Source organism: Magallana gigas, chromosome 3, assembly GCF_963853765.1.
Source record: "Magallana gigas chromosome 3, xbMagGiga1.1, whole genome shotgun sequence".
Taxonomy (NCBI): Eukaryota; Metazoa; Mollusca; class Bivalvia; order Ostreida; family Ostreidae; genus Magallana; species Magallana gigas.
The window spans coordinates 6,682,633-6,700,043 of NC_088855.1; the positions used below are offsets into that span (position 1 = coordinate 6,682,633).

A 17,411-nucleotide genomic window follows, 5' to 3' on the forward strand; every position below is an offset into this window, starting at 1 on the left:
ATGACCACATGAACATATTTTTACGGTCATTTAAAAGTAAAAACATCATTTAAAAATACACAATCACTCATATATTTCTTTATCAAAATGATTGAAAATTACGATTAATTCTGCTGCTTTTTTTTTAATTTACGAACAGATTTTTTTAAAAAAGGTACGCGGGTAAAGTTTATCATTCTTCAAAACATTTAATCAATTCATAAGATGACTAATGATATAATAAATAATTAGATAAATAAATCAATTCATAAAAGGAGAAACTGAAAATCAAAAATAGATAACCAACCTAAGCGCTTATACGACTTTTTTACTTGTTAGTTGATTAGAAGAACAAGCTTATATTTTAAAAAAAAAAGTCAGCTCATCACAATATATGTGTTGGTTGTCTTTTTTTTTTTTTTGGTTTTTGTTTGAATTTTTTTAAATTCCCCCTTGTTTAATTGTTCGAAGAAATAATATGGTACACAAGTAAATCTTTATTGCAAAAATATGAAACAAATAGTATAATTTTTTTAGGTAATTGAATCGTATATCTTGATTTATATAGCATCGTTTTCAAAATTGTATATTTATAAATCACGTTGCAAACTTAAAAGTGGAAAAATTAGCAAATAGTGAGTGACAATATAAACATAAAGTTAGTTCAGGCTCCATTTCACATTTTCCAAAGTAACCAGCAAAGATACCGACATTGTTCTGGTTGTGAAGACATTTCATTGTTTTTTTAAATGTTTACATCATAATATCTCGCGTTTCGTAGAAATGTGCTTAAAAATATGAATATGCGTAACTTTAAAACGAAATGGTAAACACTAACTTTACACATGCTTTTAATACATAATTAAAATACCCCTTAAACATGATTTAGAACCCCATCAATCAAAGTAAAACTAAAACATTTCAGTTTCTCATCATATCATTGCATCATGTCTCCCGTTTGATATTTAGAAGAAGAAATATATAATTGTTTTTAAGATCGTCAATTCTAACGGTATTAATTTAAAATCGATAGCCTTTTGGACGAAGGGAGTAATACGTTTCCACTTTTTATTCCCTTCCTCTACAAAATTAAGTCAAGATTGGTCAGTTAGTTCCCTGGGAGAAGCTTATACATTGATGGTAATACATTAGAACAATTAAATTTCCAAACCGGCGTATTTTCACTCAAATGTGTTCTCACGTGTTCATAACGTCGAAGTCAAAACTGTATATAAGCATCGATTAGATGAAAAAGATTCGAGGTATTCCGAAATCCGTGTAAAAGGTGTTCCAAAAAGGGGTGAGAACAGGTGAAATAAACGATGATGACGCATGCATGTTATGAAGGCGCATGCCTTAGTTCATATTTTGGGTTGAAAAACCATGTATTTTATTCTATGTATTAATAAATGCCATAATTATCCTTTTTTGTGAGAAATTAATATCATATCAGTTATTGCAAATTATTGTCACGAATGGTCCGCAATAAACATGGCCGGAAAGTAAAAAAGGGGGAAAATCCACTATATAGTAGGTTTTCCGTGGGGGTAATCTGGCTATAAAAAGGGGGAAAGCCCACTATATAGTCAGCTTTCCGTGGGGGGAAAACTGCTATATAGCCATTTTTCCGGGGGGAAGAACTGCTATATAGCCATTTTTCCGGGGGGAAAGATGGCTAGGGGGAAAAGGCACTATATAACACCGGTATGTGTGACTTATTTTGGTTTTAACAAAAATCAATTTGTTTCAAATGCCCTACTTTCATTCTTTATGGGTTTTTTCATGTTTTAGGGGGAAAAAAGGACAGTTTCGAATAAAGTGTCCTTAATACTTGAAAGATTATTAGTGTTGCTTAAATTCTTTTCATTGTTTTTAATGATTATCATTCATTAAAGGAATGTATCTTGTTAAAATTGTAATATATAGATGTTAAGTATGTACGTAGTAAAATGCGAAACTTGCGGCTATGACTGTGGTATTGAATTTACTCAGTCAGTGAAAAATGCAAGTTACAGACGGGAGGTAAAATAACACGAAAAGTAAAATGGATATGACACAGTTAATTATACACCGGTAAGTTTCTGACATGTAAAGGTGCAACATGAACACGGTTCGGAAGGTCAACCCATTGCATGGAATTAGATGGGTGTCTAAAAAGCGATAAACTAATAAAAAATAATGAAAATGGGTGAAACATGAAAGAGTTTCAGGAGGGGAAACCGAAACACTATCAAAATGTAGAAAATTTTACACGTTCTGACCAGTATTTTTCCTCAGAAGTTGGTGATTGGCCTTATAAGGAGTGAAATAAAGGTATTTGGCTAAATGAAAACTGAGATTCTGATTACAGAGTTCTGAAGACACATATCCTATAAATCGAATAAAAAACTGGCCCCTGCAACCTTATTGATATTCATGATTAAGCCTCAGAGATATGGTTTTTATAAAACATTTACATTGTTATGTTTGGCATTATATCAAAAGGAAAAATATTATAATAATTGATTTTTTTTTTATTTTAATTTAGTACGAAAAAATCAAGGGCATGAGAGAGAGTCGCAGTAAGTCGTCCTCAAAAACAATAACTCTTGTAAGAAGGGCTGTTCCTGTTTTCCAGTTGAAATAGGTGCAGAAAACAAGCTTCTAAATTATTATCTTGAAATTTACTCACTCTCGCTGCTTTGTCACATGAGTGAAACGTCTCTGTCACGCAATATTTAGGACGACAAATGGAAGGTCAGTGTTATCCAATTAAATGTGCTCAGCATGGGGTCAAAATATCCCGAATCATACTTGACAGGACCGTTGCATTGCTTTAACCTTAGTAATGGGCATGGTACTGATGGGCATTTTTATATCTTCCTGACATGCGATTTTGTTTTGAAATCAAATTGACATTTTATGTTTTTGTGGGTTATTTTAATGCTCCCAAAAAACAATTGCGCAATGTTTGTCCTGTTGTTCATCATTCAGTCTTTCAAAACTTTTTTTCTAGTTAAAGGTGCTTCGTAAAAAAGTCGGTTGGTCGGTTGGAAGAATCGTAGTTCATAACATTGTCGGCCTGCAAACATAGATAGCGTCACTTACATGTAATATGCGTACCTATATCAGTCCTGCATATTCTCTAGAGAGGTCAGTTTAAAAAGAACTAAAACGTATTTCATTTGGACACGTGTGCGTGTATTATATATATATATATATATATATATATATATATATATATATATATATATATATATATATATATATATATATATATATATATATATATATATATTCAATCGACTTATTCTCGTTTTTTCCATTTTCTGTTGAGGTTTTCATGACTTGTTAAATATACGTGTACAAAATTGCTGTTTTATTACTTCTTAGAAAACTATGAAATAGATATGTGCTCAGTAGATTACCAAACTTGGAAGGTATTTCTGTATCACGATCAAACCTATATGCTTTTCTGAAATAGTTTAGGATTGACAAAGGGAATATTCCCTAAGGTATATTTGTAGGCTATAGTTATTGCTTATTTGTTCAATTATAGATTGATCATTGTTTAAAACATACATAACATTGTAAATAGATCGAAAATGCAATCGAACATACAATGTGAGAAAACTATATTTTTTCAGGGTTTACTTGATGTATTGAGCTTTTAGCTTGACAAATAATGTCAGCATATACTTTTATGAAATTCTATTCCTAACTTCTTATTTTACAGAATTAAATCATAAATAAAATTTAATCAAATTAAGTTTCATAACATAGTTGAAACTGACCAACATTGATGTAGCATTTTATTTGTTTGTTTTGCATTCTGGTGTCAGCCTTACAAAGTACACTCAGTTACCATGGTTACGCAAAAAAACCGATATTATATAGTTTATTTTATTACCTAATCAAAAGGATTTGTTGCTTTATTACAGATTAAATATCATCGTCTATTTTGTAGCCGTAAGATGTATCCAAGTTTGAAGGTAATCTATTGGACCGCCGGTCAATATACTGCGATCTATTTGACTGGAAACGTATTTTAGAAAAGTGTAATTGCTACAAGATTAAACGATAACTTTATTATGTTTATTTTACTATTGTCCTTAAAATTTATCTTTTAGGTCATCTTGGTTTTAATTAACAATGGGCTGAATGCATAATGGTATGAAAACATTCTGTAATTTATAATTGTGAACACAAAATTCTAAAAACGGAATTAGGTAATAAAACAATTATTTAATGCCTGAACAGTCAATAGACCCAAATTTTTTCCCTTGGTGCAGGAAACAGCTCAGTATGATCTATTGCCCGTGGCCCGTTGGCCTGGGCATGCAATAGATCACACTGAGCTGTTCCCTGCACCTCGGGAAAAATATTCGGGTCTATTGACTGCTCTAGCATTAAATAATTGTATACCATCGAATGGTTATATTCTATTCTGTTTCAAAACACGATAATTATTTATTTTTAAAAAAGGCAGAAGTTTGGCACTTATTTTTTTTAATGATTTTTCAATTAAAGTGGTGCTTACTGCTGAGAGGCGATAAGCATGACATGAACTTAAAATCTGTCTTATGCTTATCTATCCTTTAAAATTAAGCCTTTTAAGACTGAGCTGATAAAGTTTCAAGTAAGAAACCATTTTAATCAAATGACAAACGATGAATTTCTATTAATTTAAATGAGGATCGATTTGCACAAATGCTCTTCCATTGAGCCCGGTATTTTGCAGTGGAGGCGACCCACCCAGTATATCTATGGTCGTGCATTGGGGATTCTGTGTGAGTACAGATATTCATCAAGGAACGCCCTAGAATGTGTCTCTCTCGGGAACTTGACGATCCTTGATATCTTAAACAGATATATAAGACGCAGATTTTTATCAAAATACTATTGAACCATTGGATAATTTTAAAAGAGGATTTTTAAAAGAGAATGCTTTAGGTTAGCAGAATAACGTCCCTGGCGAAATTAGATTTATTTTTTTTCTGTACGTTGTAATGCTGTAATAAGTTTTCAGAAAAATATCCCATTAATAGTACAATTAAAATAAATATTTCTGCACGATCGATGGCAATGCAATTTACACAAGGCACGCGACAGTAAAGCATTCGTTTGAATTCATAATACGTATTGTATTGTTTATTACCAAGAACCATACGATTCATGGGTTTAACATATATACATAAGTAAAGTGAACAAACATATGTAGACATTTTTAAAAAAAAATCACAATCTTGTATTTAAATACGTGTGCACATAGCAGTGTGCAAAATGTACATGACAAAAGTAAACAGGATAATGAAGAGTATGTTCTCAAAAAACAAAAACAATAATTATAATTTTATCGTAATTTTGAGCATTTATATAGGTATTTTCCCAAATTGCACAACTCTTTGATATTCTTTGTTGAAAGCAATTGCATAAGTTTGAAGACAGAAGGCTTTTCATAATAATATTTTTTTACATACAACTTTCTTATTTCCTTATAAAATGGACATATTAAAATAAAATGAAACTCATCTTCAATCTGTGATAGTGAACATAGTTTACAAACTCTCTCATTTCTATGGATATTATAAAATCTGCCACGCTCAATCTCGAGTTGATGAGAGGATAAACGGTATTTACTTATAAATTGTACATATACAGCTGGTATTGGTTTTTTTTTAATATTCTTGTACTTCAAAATTATTACTTAAGTGCTTATACATTATACATTTGGGGGAATTTTCAAAGTAGCCATGACCTTCTTGTATAAACATATCGGTCAACCTCTGGCTTCACTTCGAATAAGAATTCATGTTCATTAAATTGTTCTTTACAGTTCCATATTTATCCAAAACCTAAATTGTTAATCAATTGTTTTATGTACGAGAGCCAACAATTAGAGGCTAACTTTGTTTCACATTCATTTACCGTATCTTGGTATATATTGCTTAAAATACAATTATCACTATTCTTTAATTTTATCCAATATTTCAACATTCTATATTGATTCATTCTACGTAGATATCACTTATGATAAGTCATTATATTATAAGATCAAGATCTGAACAGTTCACGAAAACTCTCATGAATTTAATGCTCATCTCTTCGAAGAGAACCATATGAACCATATTACTCCACGAATAACAGCGTTATTCCCAGTATTTGGTAGCCAAGTTAAAATATAAGACATCATAAGAAAACATATGAAAATATGGTCTTTAAACTTTTTTATTTCGTCTGGGGGGATCCTCAGTATAGCATCAACGATTCAACTGAAACTACATTGATTAATTATCTAATTTTTAAAAAAATCAATTTTGCATGTACATGTCAAGTGTATTATGTATTGGTAACACAAACTCTCTACAATTATTTTCAGATTTTTTCATAATCATATCACAATGAACACAGTTGTAAACTTATAAAAAAAAAATACAAAAAAAAAAATAAAAAAATACATAAATGTCCGTTCACGCCGAACAAGACAGAAACAAACAATATATGTAATACTTAACACGCTCTGTGTTTGTTATAAAATATGCACGACGGATTCATTTAAACAATAAAATACTTTCTTTGATGGTTAATGCGGACTATGAAGGTGGTGACAATGCAGAAAAAAATTCCATAATCCGTGTTATAGCGGGTTACGTAATTTTTTTCTGCAATGATGGTACCTTCATAAACCGCATGAGTCACCAAAGAAAGCATTTTATAGTTAATAATTACATCTTTCTTTTAACTAATCACTAAATTGATTATAAAAAGTAAGTGAAATTCACCTACTTACTATTATGTACATTAGCACGTAAGATTAAAGAAAACGGGGCGAGTAAATTGCAGCTAGTCTGGCTGTTTCTATAGAGTTATGAATTAACTATAAGTTTCCGTAAGAAATTGAGGGAATCATACTCGGTAGATGTAAATATTCTTAACTAAATCGCAACTTTGATTTTAGAATTCTATTGATGTCTAAATGGGTTATACATTAACGTGTACATACATTATTTCACATATCATAAATGACTACATTCTATTTCCATGACGAAGTTCTTCGCCCTTAAATTATAGAGCTGTAAAATATCAACAAACAAATAGAAACAAACAAAATAAATAGATCAAAAAGCAGACATTACATTCCAAGAATGTTATAAATAAATATATCAAAATACAAGTATAGTCACACCAATATGTGCGAAAGAGCATAAAACAACGAATTAGTTGAAACATTTCAAATCTGAAATGTGCACCAACACTTTCTGGGAAACTGAGATCAACAAATATTACATGTGTTAATAATGACTTAGATCACAGGCTTTAAACGCTATGATATTTTTAAGAAATAAAAGAAGAAGAAAAAACACGCCAAGTGCCTCTGATTCGGACCGTTGAATGTGAACAATACAGTCAATTATATTAAGTTAAAATTGCATAGTTTTGCAATTTACGGATAAATATATAACGCATGGACATACATGAACATCTGTCCTGAGATTTAACTATGCCCTGTAAGTGTACTTTTCTATACTGCAATGCTCGGGCGCTCGTATACTGTTGTTTACATTTCTTCCTATGCTCTTGTTCACTGAGCTCTCTATCGTTGGACGTAGGCCTTCGACCTTTCACTATGGCTTTTTCCCTGTTTGTATCTTAGGTTTTTCATCTCCTTAGATATTGCTCTTTTCTCGCTCTCGTTCGTCGCTGATACATATATAATAGGGCACCACAGACCATGGTGGGCAGAATTACCACAAACAACATCTCTCCATAAGTCCACGGCTGCTCTGGAAAATGATAAACTGTTTCTACGTCCTCCTTGGTTATGAAACGAGGAATGGATAACTTGTCCATACGAGATGAAAATTGGAAGACTCTATTGACGATTATACTAAAAGCTGATTGGGCAAACCAATGACATCCAGTTGTCTTAGGTCGTTCCCAATGAAAACATTCAGAGTTTTTGGCACCTCTCGGAGATATGCAATTTACAGAGAGGGCACATTTCAGCCATGGCTTCATGATGCCAAGCCACGTCAAATTTGTCCTGTATAGAACTATAATGCTAGTGTCCATCATACCCATGTCCGTAAAGGTGCATCGTTTTTCTTCGAAAAACTCGAACGTCTTCGGGTGAGTGTACGCAACAATTGAATTGAAAATTTCTTCTTCCCACAGAAAGAAATCGTGAGACCCTCGGAATTTAAGCATGCTCAGATCACGTGCATCCTTCAGTTTAACAGTTGGATCAATCCAGATAACGGATCCAAATTCTTCCAAAATAGTCTATCAGGAAGAAACAAGAATACCGCATGTTATTTACATCTCATATGATTGAAAAATCAAAATCAAAGAACTAAGTAATAACTAAATAATTTTAAAACTTGTACCTGGATTATGATTGGCTGATAGGCCTTGTTTGAGAAAACAGCCATGTGTGCTGGGTAATGGCCGACGTCAAACGATCTCACTTCGCAGTTGCAATGTTTCTTCATCTATTAGTTAAACAAGTCATACATGTATCATATGTCACGTGATTATGTTTTTCAAAATATGTTCATTTGCAGTGATTGGTAATGTTATAATGATACTTACGATTTCTTTCTCTGAGTTGTACATTCCTAAATCGAAAATGATGAGTTTGATGACAACTTTCCCGCTCTTATTGACATCTTCGATGTCCCGGATGAGACCTTGAACTTGAAAAAAATCAGCAGACGACACTGCAGTGACAATGGGAGGAATCTGTGGTAGTTCCCTCGGAGAAGGTGTCCCAGCAAACGTCTCCCCATACATCTGAGAGCCTATTCTCTTGATATAAGGACCAGCATCTCCACTGGAGTAATTCTCAGCAATTTTTAGATTTTCTTCCAATGATTTCTTGAAGTGAACATCACAGTTTTTGCCATCCAAGTCTGGTTCAATTGAGCGGTACGTACCAAAGTATAGGAGGCATTTATAAGCTGCTAGGCCAATGCACACCCAGAGACAAAAAGACGCAAGCACCGTCCATGGGCTGAGGGGGAAATTGTGAGGCGTTAACCTGCCCCCTCCCCCGAACAGAAGTGGTGGCCCCGGCGTATCCTTTCCTTTCCCCACCCTCTGCTTGTTGTGTAGAGGCAAGGCCGATTTCTTGGATTTTGGCATCTAAAAAAAATAAAGCACCCACTTCAATGTATGTAAATAGTTTTAGAATACACATGTACTTTGTTATAGGTTCAAAATATTAACACGTATATTAACCTGAAAACATGCACTGTTACAACGCACTTTGAAAAATTACGCACTTTGAAAAATTTGTTCAAAGTGCGTTTTTTTTGGGACCAAGTCAACGCACTTTGAAAAAATATTTTTTTTTCAAAGTGCGTTGATATCGTCGATGTTAACGCATTAAAAAAAATAGTTCAGAGTTTGGTCGAAATAATTGATACTTTTATATATACACATATATGTAACAAATAATTGTTTTAACTTTTTAAAGCTCAATAGGAGATATTTAAAAAAGAACCCAAATTCATTCTCAGCAAACTTGATAAAGTGTTTCTCGATTAGAATTTTTTTCGTTACTCGGAAGCTTATGACTTGTAGTTTGGCAATTTACACATAAAGAACAACTCGGGAGATTTTAATTATCCAAATATAACATAAACTGCATCGCTTAGCAATTGGCCTTTCTTATGTATGCAGCAAATTTATTCCTTATATGGTACATTGTGTATAACATCTTTCAACTGGATTCAACTGTACGATTGTGCTTACAAACAAACATGATGTGAAAAAAATATACATAAGTAATGTTTATAAAAAAACAAAATGACCTTTTAGGAAATCAGTGCGAGAAAAAATCCCACACCTTATGTTTATTTTAAAGTTTATAATAATGTTTGGCAATTTGACTTTTTCTTTTATAATAAAGTGGTTTATTTGATAAAAATTTTAAAAGAGGGTTTATGTTGAAACCCTTACAGATTCTATAACATACAATTGGAGAAGTTAATGCATGGTCAGCTCGGGGTTTTTTTTTTCAATATCACTGTACATAATTTACAATATTTTTTTCTTTTCCGTTCTTGTACGTTTACTCCAAGTTACTGAATATCATGATTTGGAAGAAAATATGAGGGGTAAGGGACCTTTTTCCTGTAGCCAATTAAATGATGTACTGGTAATTGACCTGTATCTTTGGTTTATCCAAACCATTATCCCCTTTCTCAGAGACGCAAAATTAGATTCACTAGTGTTATCAAATTAATCATACTACTATCAACAAATTAAAAATTTTAAGTCCAGACTTTATGATTTTTACATATTATTTCAAAGAGCGTTAAGTGTCTCAATAAGAAAAAATGTTGATGTACCTTTATAACGCACTTTGAATTTTTTTCGAACTGCGTAAACTTTGTCCCAAATTTAACGCACTTTAAAAAAGAAGATGGGGGAATAAGATGGCGCTAATGCCCATTCGGTTAAGTCGTGAAATACAATTTTAAATTTATTTTTTTCCAATTAAATCTATTCAAATATATTATAATACGAGTTTGCCAAAGCATAATTTCTAACTATATTCAGTTTTTAATATATTTAACAAGTAATAAGAACAAAAATATTGCTTGAAATTTTGTTGGTATCGAACCCATACCATAAAATGTCAGTAATTCGTTGAGTTATAAGCGAGTTACAAAGCTTACAATTCTTTGCTATGTAAAGAAAGCTTTTGTTCACATTTTGAACGTTGAAGTGAAAATTCCAGTTTTAGACCTAAAATGAATGTGGTAAACGTTAGAAACTGTTTCTTTTTTTCTTAGAATTAATAAGTAAATAGACAAATCAGCTTGAAATTTTTTTACCGGTATATTGAACTTATGTAAACAAACACAGGGCATGAGCTTTGTTTACATTTCATAGAATTGTGAGCCCTGTATCTTGCTTACAACTCTACGACTGGCTCTCAAATTTCATTTGATCATTAGAAATGCAACTACATGTAATAAAAACAGAAAAATAGAATTGAACCAAAATCAAGAACATGCCCCTTTAAAGCAATTTACATATGTAAATATGCATTAATGACCGCTTATTCTCATATATGTAAATAGATATGTTCTCTCTCTCTCCTCTCCTCTCTCTCTCTCTCTCTCTCTCTCTCTCTCTCTCTCTCTCTCTCTCCATGTTTGTCAAAACAGAGAAATTTTATTTCTTTAGTTCATATATTCCTGTTAATTTGAAAGTCTCTAGTTAAAGCTATTAAACCAAAACCAAACCTAGAATGTCTAGCGGGAAAAAACTAATAGTTAAATTAATCCTTCCGAGATTTTTTGCCAATAAAGGTATGTATCATCAATGAAGCAACCCAATGACAATATTTGTAGATAATTGAGCAACATGTTTTATTGTAAGGAAACAGTCACTAATCATTCCTTCCTGGGTTATTCTCGGAAATTTCTTGGGTAAATGGACGAAAAGACTCGCCAAAAACGAGACATGATGTCACTCCAAATTACGCTACTGCACATTTCAATAATTTATAGTATTATTACTTCAAAACACGCGGAAATAATCCAATAAATTTGATAACAGCCAAGTGATCATTACAGGCAGTTAAGACTATACAGACTGGCCACAAGCTTAATCCTGGTCTCCTTTTCCGACGAGTCACTGGTTGGCTATTATACCCCAGTTTCCTGCTGGACCTACCCAACAGCCAGCAGTAGCTGATAACAAATGACTGCTGAGTCACAGATAAATTTACGCATTCTTGGAGTTTGCAGGGTTTGACACTGGCGATATATTTATTAGTCTTCTATGGCTGGCCATGACCAAGTCGCCATGCCTCGGCTCCATGATAATAGGAATTTGCCCGAACATCGCCAATTAATTGAAGGTTTATTCGGTTTAATATTTCAGGTGACTTATTTTCGATTTTTAAAGAATTCGGTAAAGAGAAAAATGATATCAATTCACTCTTCTTTTAAACTAACCTTTCTCTAAATAAACAAACCTCAATGTGATTACATAATACAAGTTCGGATAAGCTAAGAACCTTTGGAATAAAAGTAAGTTGATCCACAGACATGCAGTCCCCCGTGAAGTTATGAAATTGTTTAAGGTATTTATGAGGATGTTTTGGGTCGGGGTATCGCATGCTTCTACAGGCATTCCTTTTCAAATACTACATTAGTTTCTTTATTAACCTATACTATCATATTGCCATATGCTATCGACTTAAATACACTATTGTACGCCTATAATAACACCCCTGCGAATGTTATTGTCATTCAAATTTTAAACCACGTGGTTTTATTTGACCCTTTCAGTTTCGCAGTAAAAATCGTGCCTCGTGTTTATAGTCTATTTTAGAGAATCTAGGCACTTGTAGTCAAATATGAATTCTAGAGGTTTATTGATTTTAAACTTAATCTTCATTAATTGGTGGATAAAATGTGTTCTAGAAATATATGTGACAATACAAAAAATAGTTTTTTTTCTGCTGTTGCGACAATTAACATGCGTAGTAGAGATCCCCCCTAAGAATTAATTTTCGATCCGCGCCTGACCTAGTAAAAACATCAATAGTGAAACAGACTGTACTATTTCATGCAGAATGTTCCTTGAAAATGGCTCGATACACTAAGTTTTAATGCAAAACATTCACCATTATTTTTTTTTAAAACATGGTATTGCACACCACAAGCACCAAACATGGCTTTGATTTTATTAAGCAACCCAATGTTTATATTATCAACTACTATACACGTGGTTGAACACGAACGATAAATCTTAAAAGATGTTGATGTTTTAACACAAATCAATGTAGAATATGATATGAAAATCGACCAGTACTTACGTATTTTGAGAATATTATCCGAACACTTATAGTTCCGCTCAAAATTTCACAGGAACTGAACAAATCTCGGTGAAGTCTCGTGAACTTTCATTCGAGCACCTCTGGATTTATTACATACTTAGCAACGATAAAGAAAACATTCCGAACACATTCGCAGGGGTGAATAACTTGTCAATTCAATATATCTATGTCACTACAATCTTCCATCCGTAACCAGCCCCCCCCCCCCTTCTACCCGTCCTCAAGTTCTCACGTTCGACGAGCTCATTCTATCATTGCCATTATCGTTAGTATGTTTAGACAGTACATTTTTTAAGATTGACGAGTTACATATTTAATTTTGATTTACTCAGTTACATGTGTTACTACAGTGTTGCTTCACAGTAACGGATATAAAGCTCCACGCCGAAACACTTCCTGGGTTAGCACAAAAAAATATAAGAAAAAGAAACATATGCCATCTTACCCTTGTGCATGCAGTATTCTTAGTGAAGGTGGTCAAGTAGGGGTACAGGTAAAAACACGTGTGTACACGGCCATAATGGTTCCGGTCAGTGACTATGACAACAATGAAACAATAACAGAAAACTCGTTTCGGATGAGTGACCTTTGTCTGACATGAAAAGAACGATAACTCTAATTTATAATGCCTTAATTTTAAAAAAGGCGTTAATAACATGTTTATAAAAATATTTTTCATCAGATTACCGAATTAAAACTTTTGCAGCAGTGTCATGCACTGCAAACGATGAGAGAGAGAGAGAGAGAGAGAGAGAGAGAGAGAGAGAGAGAGAGAGAGAGAGAGAGAGAGAGAGAGAGATGCGATGCTGACATTGGTTTTATTAAGGAATATTTTGTAATTATATGAATAAAGGGGGAATGTATACTGGATAATAAAATTAAATCGAATAATTCATTTGTTGCAATAAAGAAAATAAACTGAATAAGAGAATTTCAAATTTTAGCATGTGCTTGTACTAACGGCTTATTAATACTGGTCATTTAAACACGCCACAGGGGTCAACAACATCAGGACAGAACTTGTCCAAAACGAGTGAAATGTGCCATGATCATTTCGAGACCCCTATTGTATACTAGTATTTAACCGATCAAGGTTAACATTAATCAACTTTCCAACCGATCACGTCAACTGATTTAATTTTCTTAAAGGGACTTTGACACGATTTGAGCTCAAATTTTTCAAAAATTTATTTTTTCAATTGTATAGTCCATAATGATCAATATGGATATTTTTCATGTTTTGTCAAAATTTGAAAGTCAAATATAGACTTACAAGCAAGTTACAAAGGTTAAAATTCCTTGTTTTGTAAACAAAAACAAACCCTCTAAGGGGAAAAAGTCAATATTATACTTATATAATACGTTGTTATTCAAATGCTTTACATTCTTTGAGTATTATGAGGTGATAGTTTCGGTCGGGGCGTGATCAAATCCAATGAAGCCCGAAGGGCTTTATGATGGTTTTGATCACGGCACGACCGAAATTATCACTTCATAATGTTCAAAGAATGGTTTCTTATTACTTATATTTATATGATTATAAGCCATCGTTCGATTTTATTGAATATTTAAATACTAGTATGAATAAGAAAAACGCGCTGGCGCCTCAATTTGGCGTCATTTGTAGTTATGGGTTATATAGTACAAAATCGATACCTCTGTTATCACAGGCAAAGACACTGGAAAATGTAAATATTATGAATTAAACTGAAATTTTTTTCATTGTTCATGAATTTATTAAACCCACAAAGAGATTTTCATTCTGAGAATATACATGTATCAGACTTAGCTTAGGTTATACATGTTGTTTCATTGATTTTGGGGTTTTATTCTTAATTCTATCAAGGCTGGGACAATCAAATAATCTGTTGATTGTATATAGTTTTTCTCTCTTTCTTTTTTTTTCTCTGTAATTTTCTTCTTAAGATGTTTATCACGTCTTATTGCATTTAAGCATAATTCATTTATCAATATATCAGAATATTATAATATAAATCCCCACATATTAATATATTAGCTCTAAAATTCACAAATAATATACTTAATACGTTGTTATTCAAATGCTTGACTATAGTTTGATATGTATATTATCCTATATAATTATAAAATTTATGTAACTTGACCTATTATACAAGGAGAGGATACACATAGGCTATGCCTGATGTCCAATCCTACTGAATTTATTCAATGAAATATGTTCAAACTAAAAGACACGAGTCTTGTTATTGTTTACGTATTCATTGTATTGGTATGAGTTTCACTTTAATGTTGTTGTTCATAAAAATATTTAGGAACACATAAGGTCAGTTTATTTTGTTGTCACACAGGATTTTGTCAAAGAAATGATAACTTCTTTACTTTATATTATTTGTCAACAAATATAAGACTCGAGCTTTGTTTACATAATACCGACTTTTTTTCTTGTCCTCTGTATCTAGCATTTCTAGCACTGAAACTTTGATAAATTATTCAAAATACACTAATATCCAATTTTTCATCTCAAATTGTGTCTAGGTCCCTTTAAATTGTATAGCTTTTAAAGATACTTAATGTATATTTCAATAAAGCACAGGATTAGCAATTTTTTTGGCATATCTGTTTTGCAATTTGTTTACATCATGATCAGATATTTTTATATCATAGGTACATGAAAAGTGATATTAATGGAACTCTGGCATGCGGGGGACCTTTTTTTTTTAAAGAAAAATGTAAAATAAATAATTTCTTCTTACACAATTTCAAGAATTCAAGCATATGTTTCCTTATACACCTCCGTAAATGCTGCTTCTGACCATCATAGTTATAACATCCATTCTATGTCTCATTTTCAAAACAAATATGAACGAAAAATTTCTAAAGCACTATCCAATAAAAATCGAACATATATTAGAGTAGTTTAGTGTAGTATAATTAATGATTCATGTACATACATACACAGGCACGTAGCATCAGGGGGGCCAGGGGGGCCTGGCCCCCCACTTTTTCTCGCAGGAACAAATTTTTTAAAATTTACATATAAAAAAATGAATTATAATGGAGTTGGCCCCCCCACTTTTTTGGAAGTTAGTAAAAAATTGATATGAAAATAAGGAAATGAGTAGTCAAATTGAAATCCACCCCCATCCCCCCCCCCCCCCCCCCCACGGATTAGGAATTTGATGATATAGAGGGAAAAAATTTTGGTAGGGGAGAATTTTTTTTTGGAAGTGAAGTATAGTTGAGTCTAACCCCCCCCCCCTCCCCCCACGGATTAGGATTTTGAAGATTTTTGGAAACTTTAAATTTCCACTTTTTTTTTTTGGCTTGTCAAGATTTTTTGGATTGGTCTGCCCCCCCCCCCCCCCCCCCCCCCCCCCACTTTCAAAAACGATGCTACGTGCCTGCATACATTACAAATTTTGACTTAAAAACAATAAAAACTTCATACACGTGTACATGTCTGTACATTTATAACTAAGAGTTTGTTACCATTCATCAAATTGAATATCTTTTTAAAGCAACATGTAAAATCTGGAGCCAACATAAATGAATTGAGAAAGACATGTGAATTTTATCATTAAGCTTTTGCATGTTGCTTTAATTAGAATGTAAGATCAATAATTGTTTTTATTAGACAAATGTATGTTATATAACGAAAATATATAACGATGTGTTACCGGCTGCTCATGGTGGATTTTATTGGGGTATTAAAACAATATTATATATTACTTTATTCATCTTACATTTACACGAATATCATTTTTTTTAAAAACTTATTTTAAAATTTCACCAATTTTGTTTTGCGTATTAAAACGTTTCCGTTTTCTAAATGAATAAAAACTACATGTATATTTAAATGAAACATAAGTAAGTTGTTGTAAATTATATATTTTATTCTATGATATGCAGCATTGCAAAACGACATTCAGCTTATTATTTTTTACATCCGCTTTACATTGCATTTATGAAAAAAAATTGCAGTTTCTGCTTACCACACATGGCCTCTTTTGAAAATCTGCATGTAGATTGTTTTTGTTTCAATTTTATCATATTTTAATTAAGCTAATCAAAATTAGACTAAGATCCGCTCCAACCATAGTTTCATTGCACAAACAATTTTGAAACTTATGTATTTATCAGCTTAAGGCAAGTAAACTAGGAAAATTTTTAAAGACATATTAATGTACATATTTCTATGATAAACCTTTACTCTATCAAACCTGAACTAGTATATCACCTATCACTTCGTTTTATGTGTTTAGATATTGTACTTTAACCATGTTAACTCTCTTGTTAATTTTTTTTTAAAGAGTCCAGAATTTCGTTCAACTGAGATTCTATAATAATTTTTAATTGAAAAAAAATATGCGAGGGAGATTTATAACTATGAGAGAAAATCCGTAGGCTATATTATTTGAATTCAAACTTTCATCTATTAATTAAGTTAAACAAAGTTAAAAAGAACATTATCAAAACAAAATACATGAACAACTAAACAATATATGTAAAGCTGACTCTGGAAAATTGTCTTTTTATAGCAAAATTGTAAACAAAAATGAATATGAACTACAACAATACTTGAAACTACCTTTAAAAAATGTGACAGATCTCA

General features: G+C 32.2%; 1 protein-coding gene across 1 annotated transcript; it reads right to left on the reverse strand.

Moving 5' to 3' along the window:
- Window positions 1-7,315: 7,315 nt before the first annotated feature.
- Window positions 7,316-13,419, reverse strand: LOC105321704 (uncharacterized). Its single transcript, XM_011420114.4, has 4 exons — window positions 13,266-13,419; window positions 8,551-9,102; window positions 8,346-8,450; window positions 7,316-8,241 (listed from the first exon to the last, which is right to left on the reverse strand). The coding sequence occupies exons 2-4, from the start codon at window positions 9,100-9,102 to the stop codon at window positions 7,618-7,620; spliced, it is 1,281 nt and encodes a 426-aa protein (XP_011418416.3). The 5' UTR covers window positions 13,266-13,419; the 3' UTR covers window positions 7,316-7,617.
- Window positions 13,420-17,411: the final 3,992 nt, after the last annotated feature.

Coding starts and splice junctions, on each gene's coding strand:
- LOC105321704 (XM_011420114.4), bottom strand. CDS start 9,102: ATGCCAAAATCCAAGAAATCGGCCTTGCCTCTACACAACAAGCAGAGG. Junction 8,451..8,550: donor ACAACTCAGAGAAAGAAATC/GTAAGTATCATT, acceptor TTTAACTAATAG/ATGAAGAAACATTGCAACTG. Junction 8,242..8,345: donor ATCAGCCAATCATAATCCAG/GTACAAGTTTTA, acceptor TCTTCCTGATAG/ACTATTTTGGAAGAATTTGG.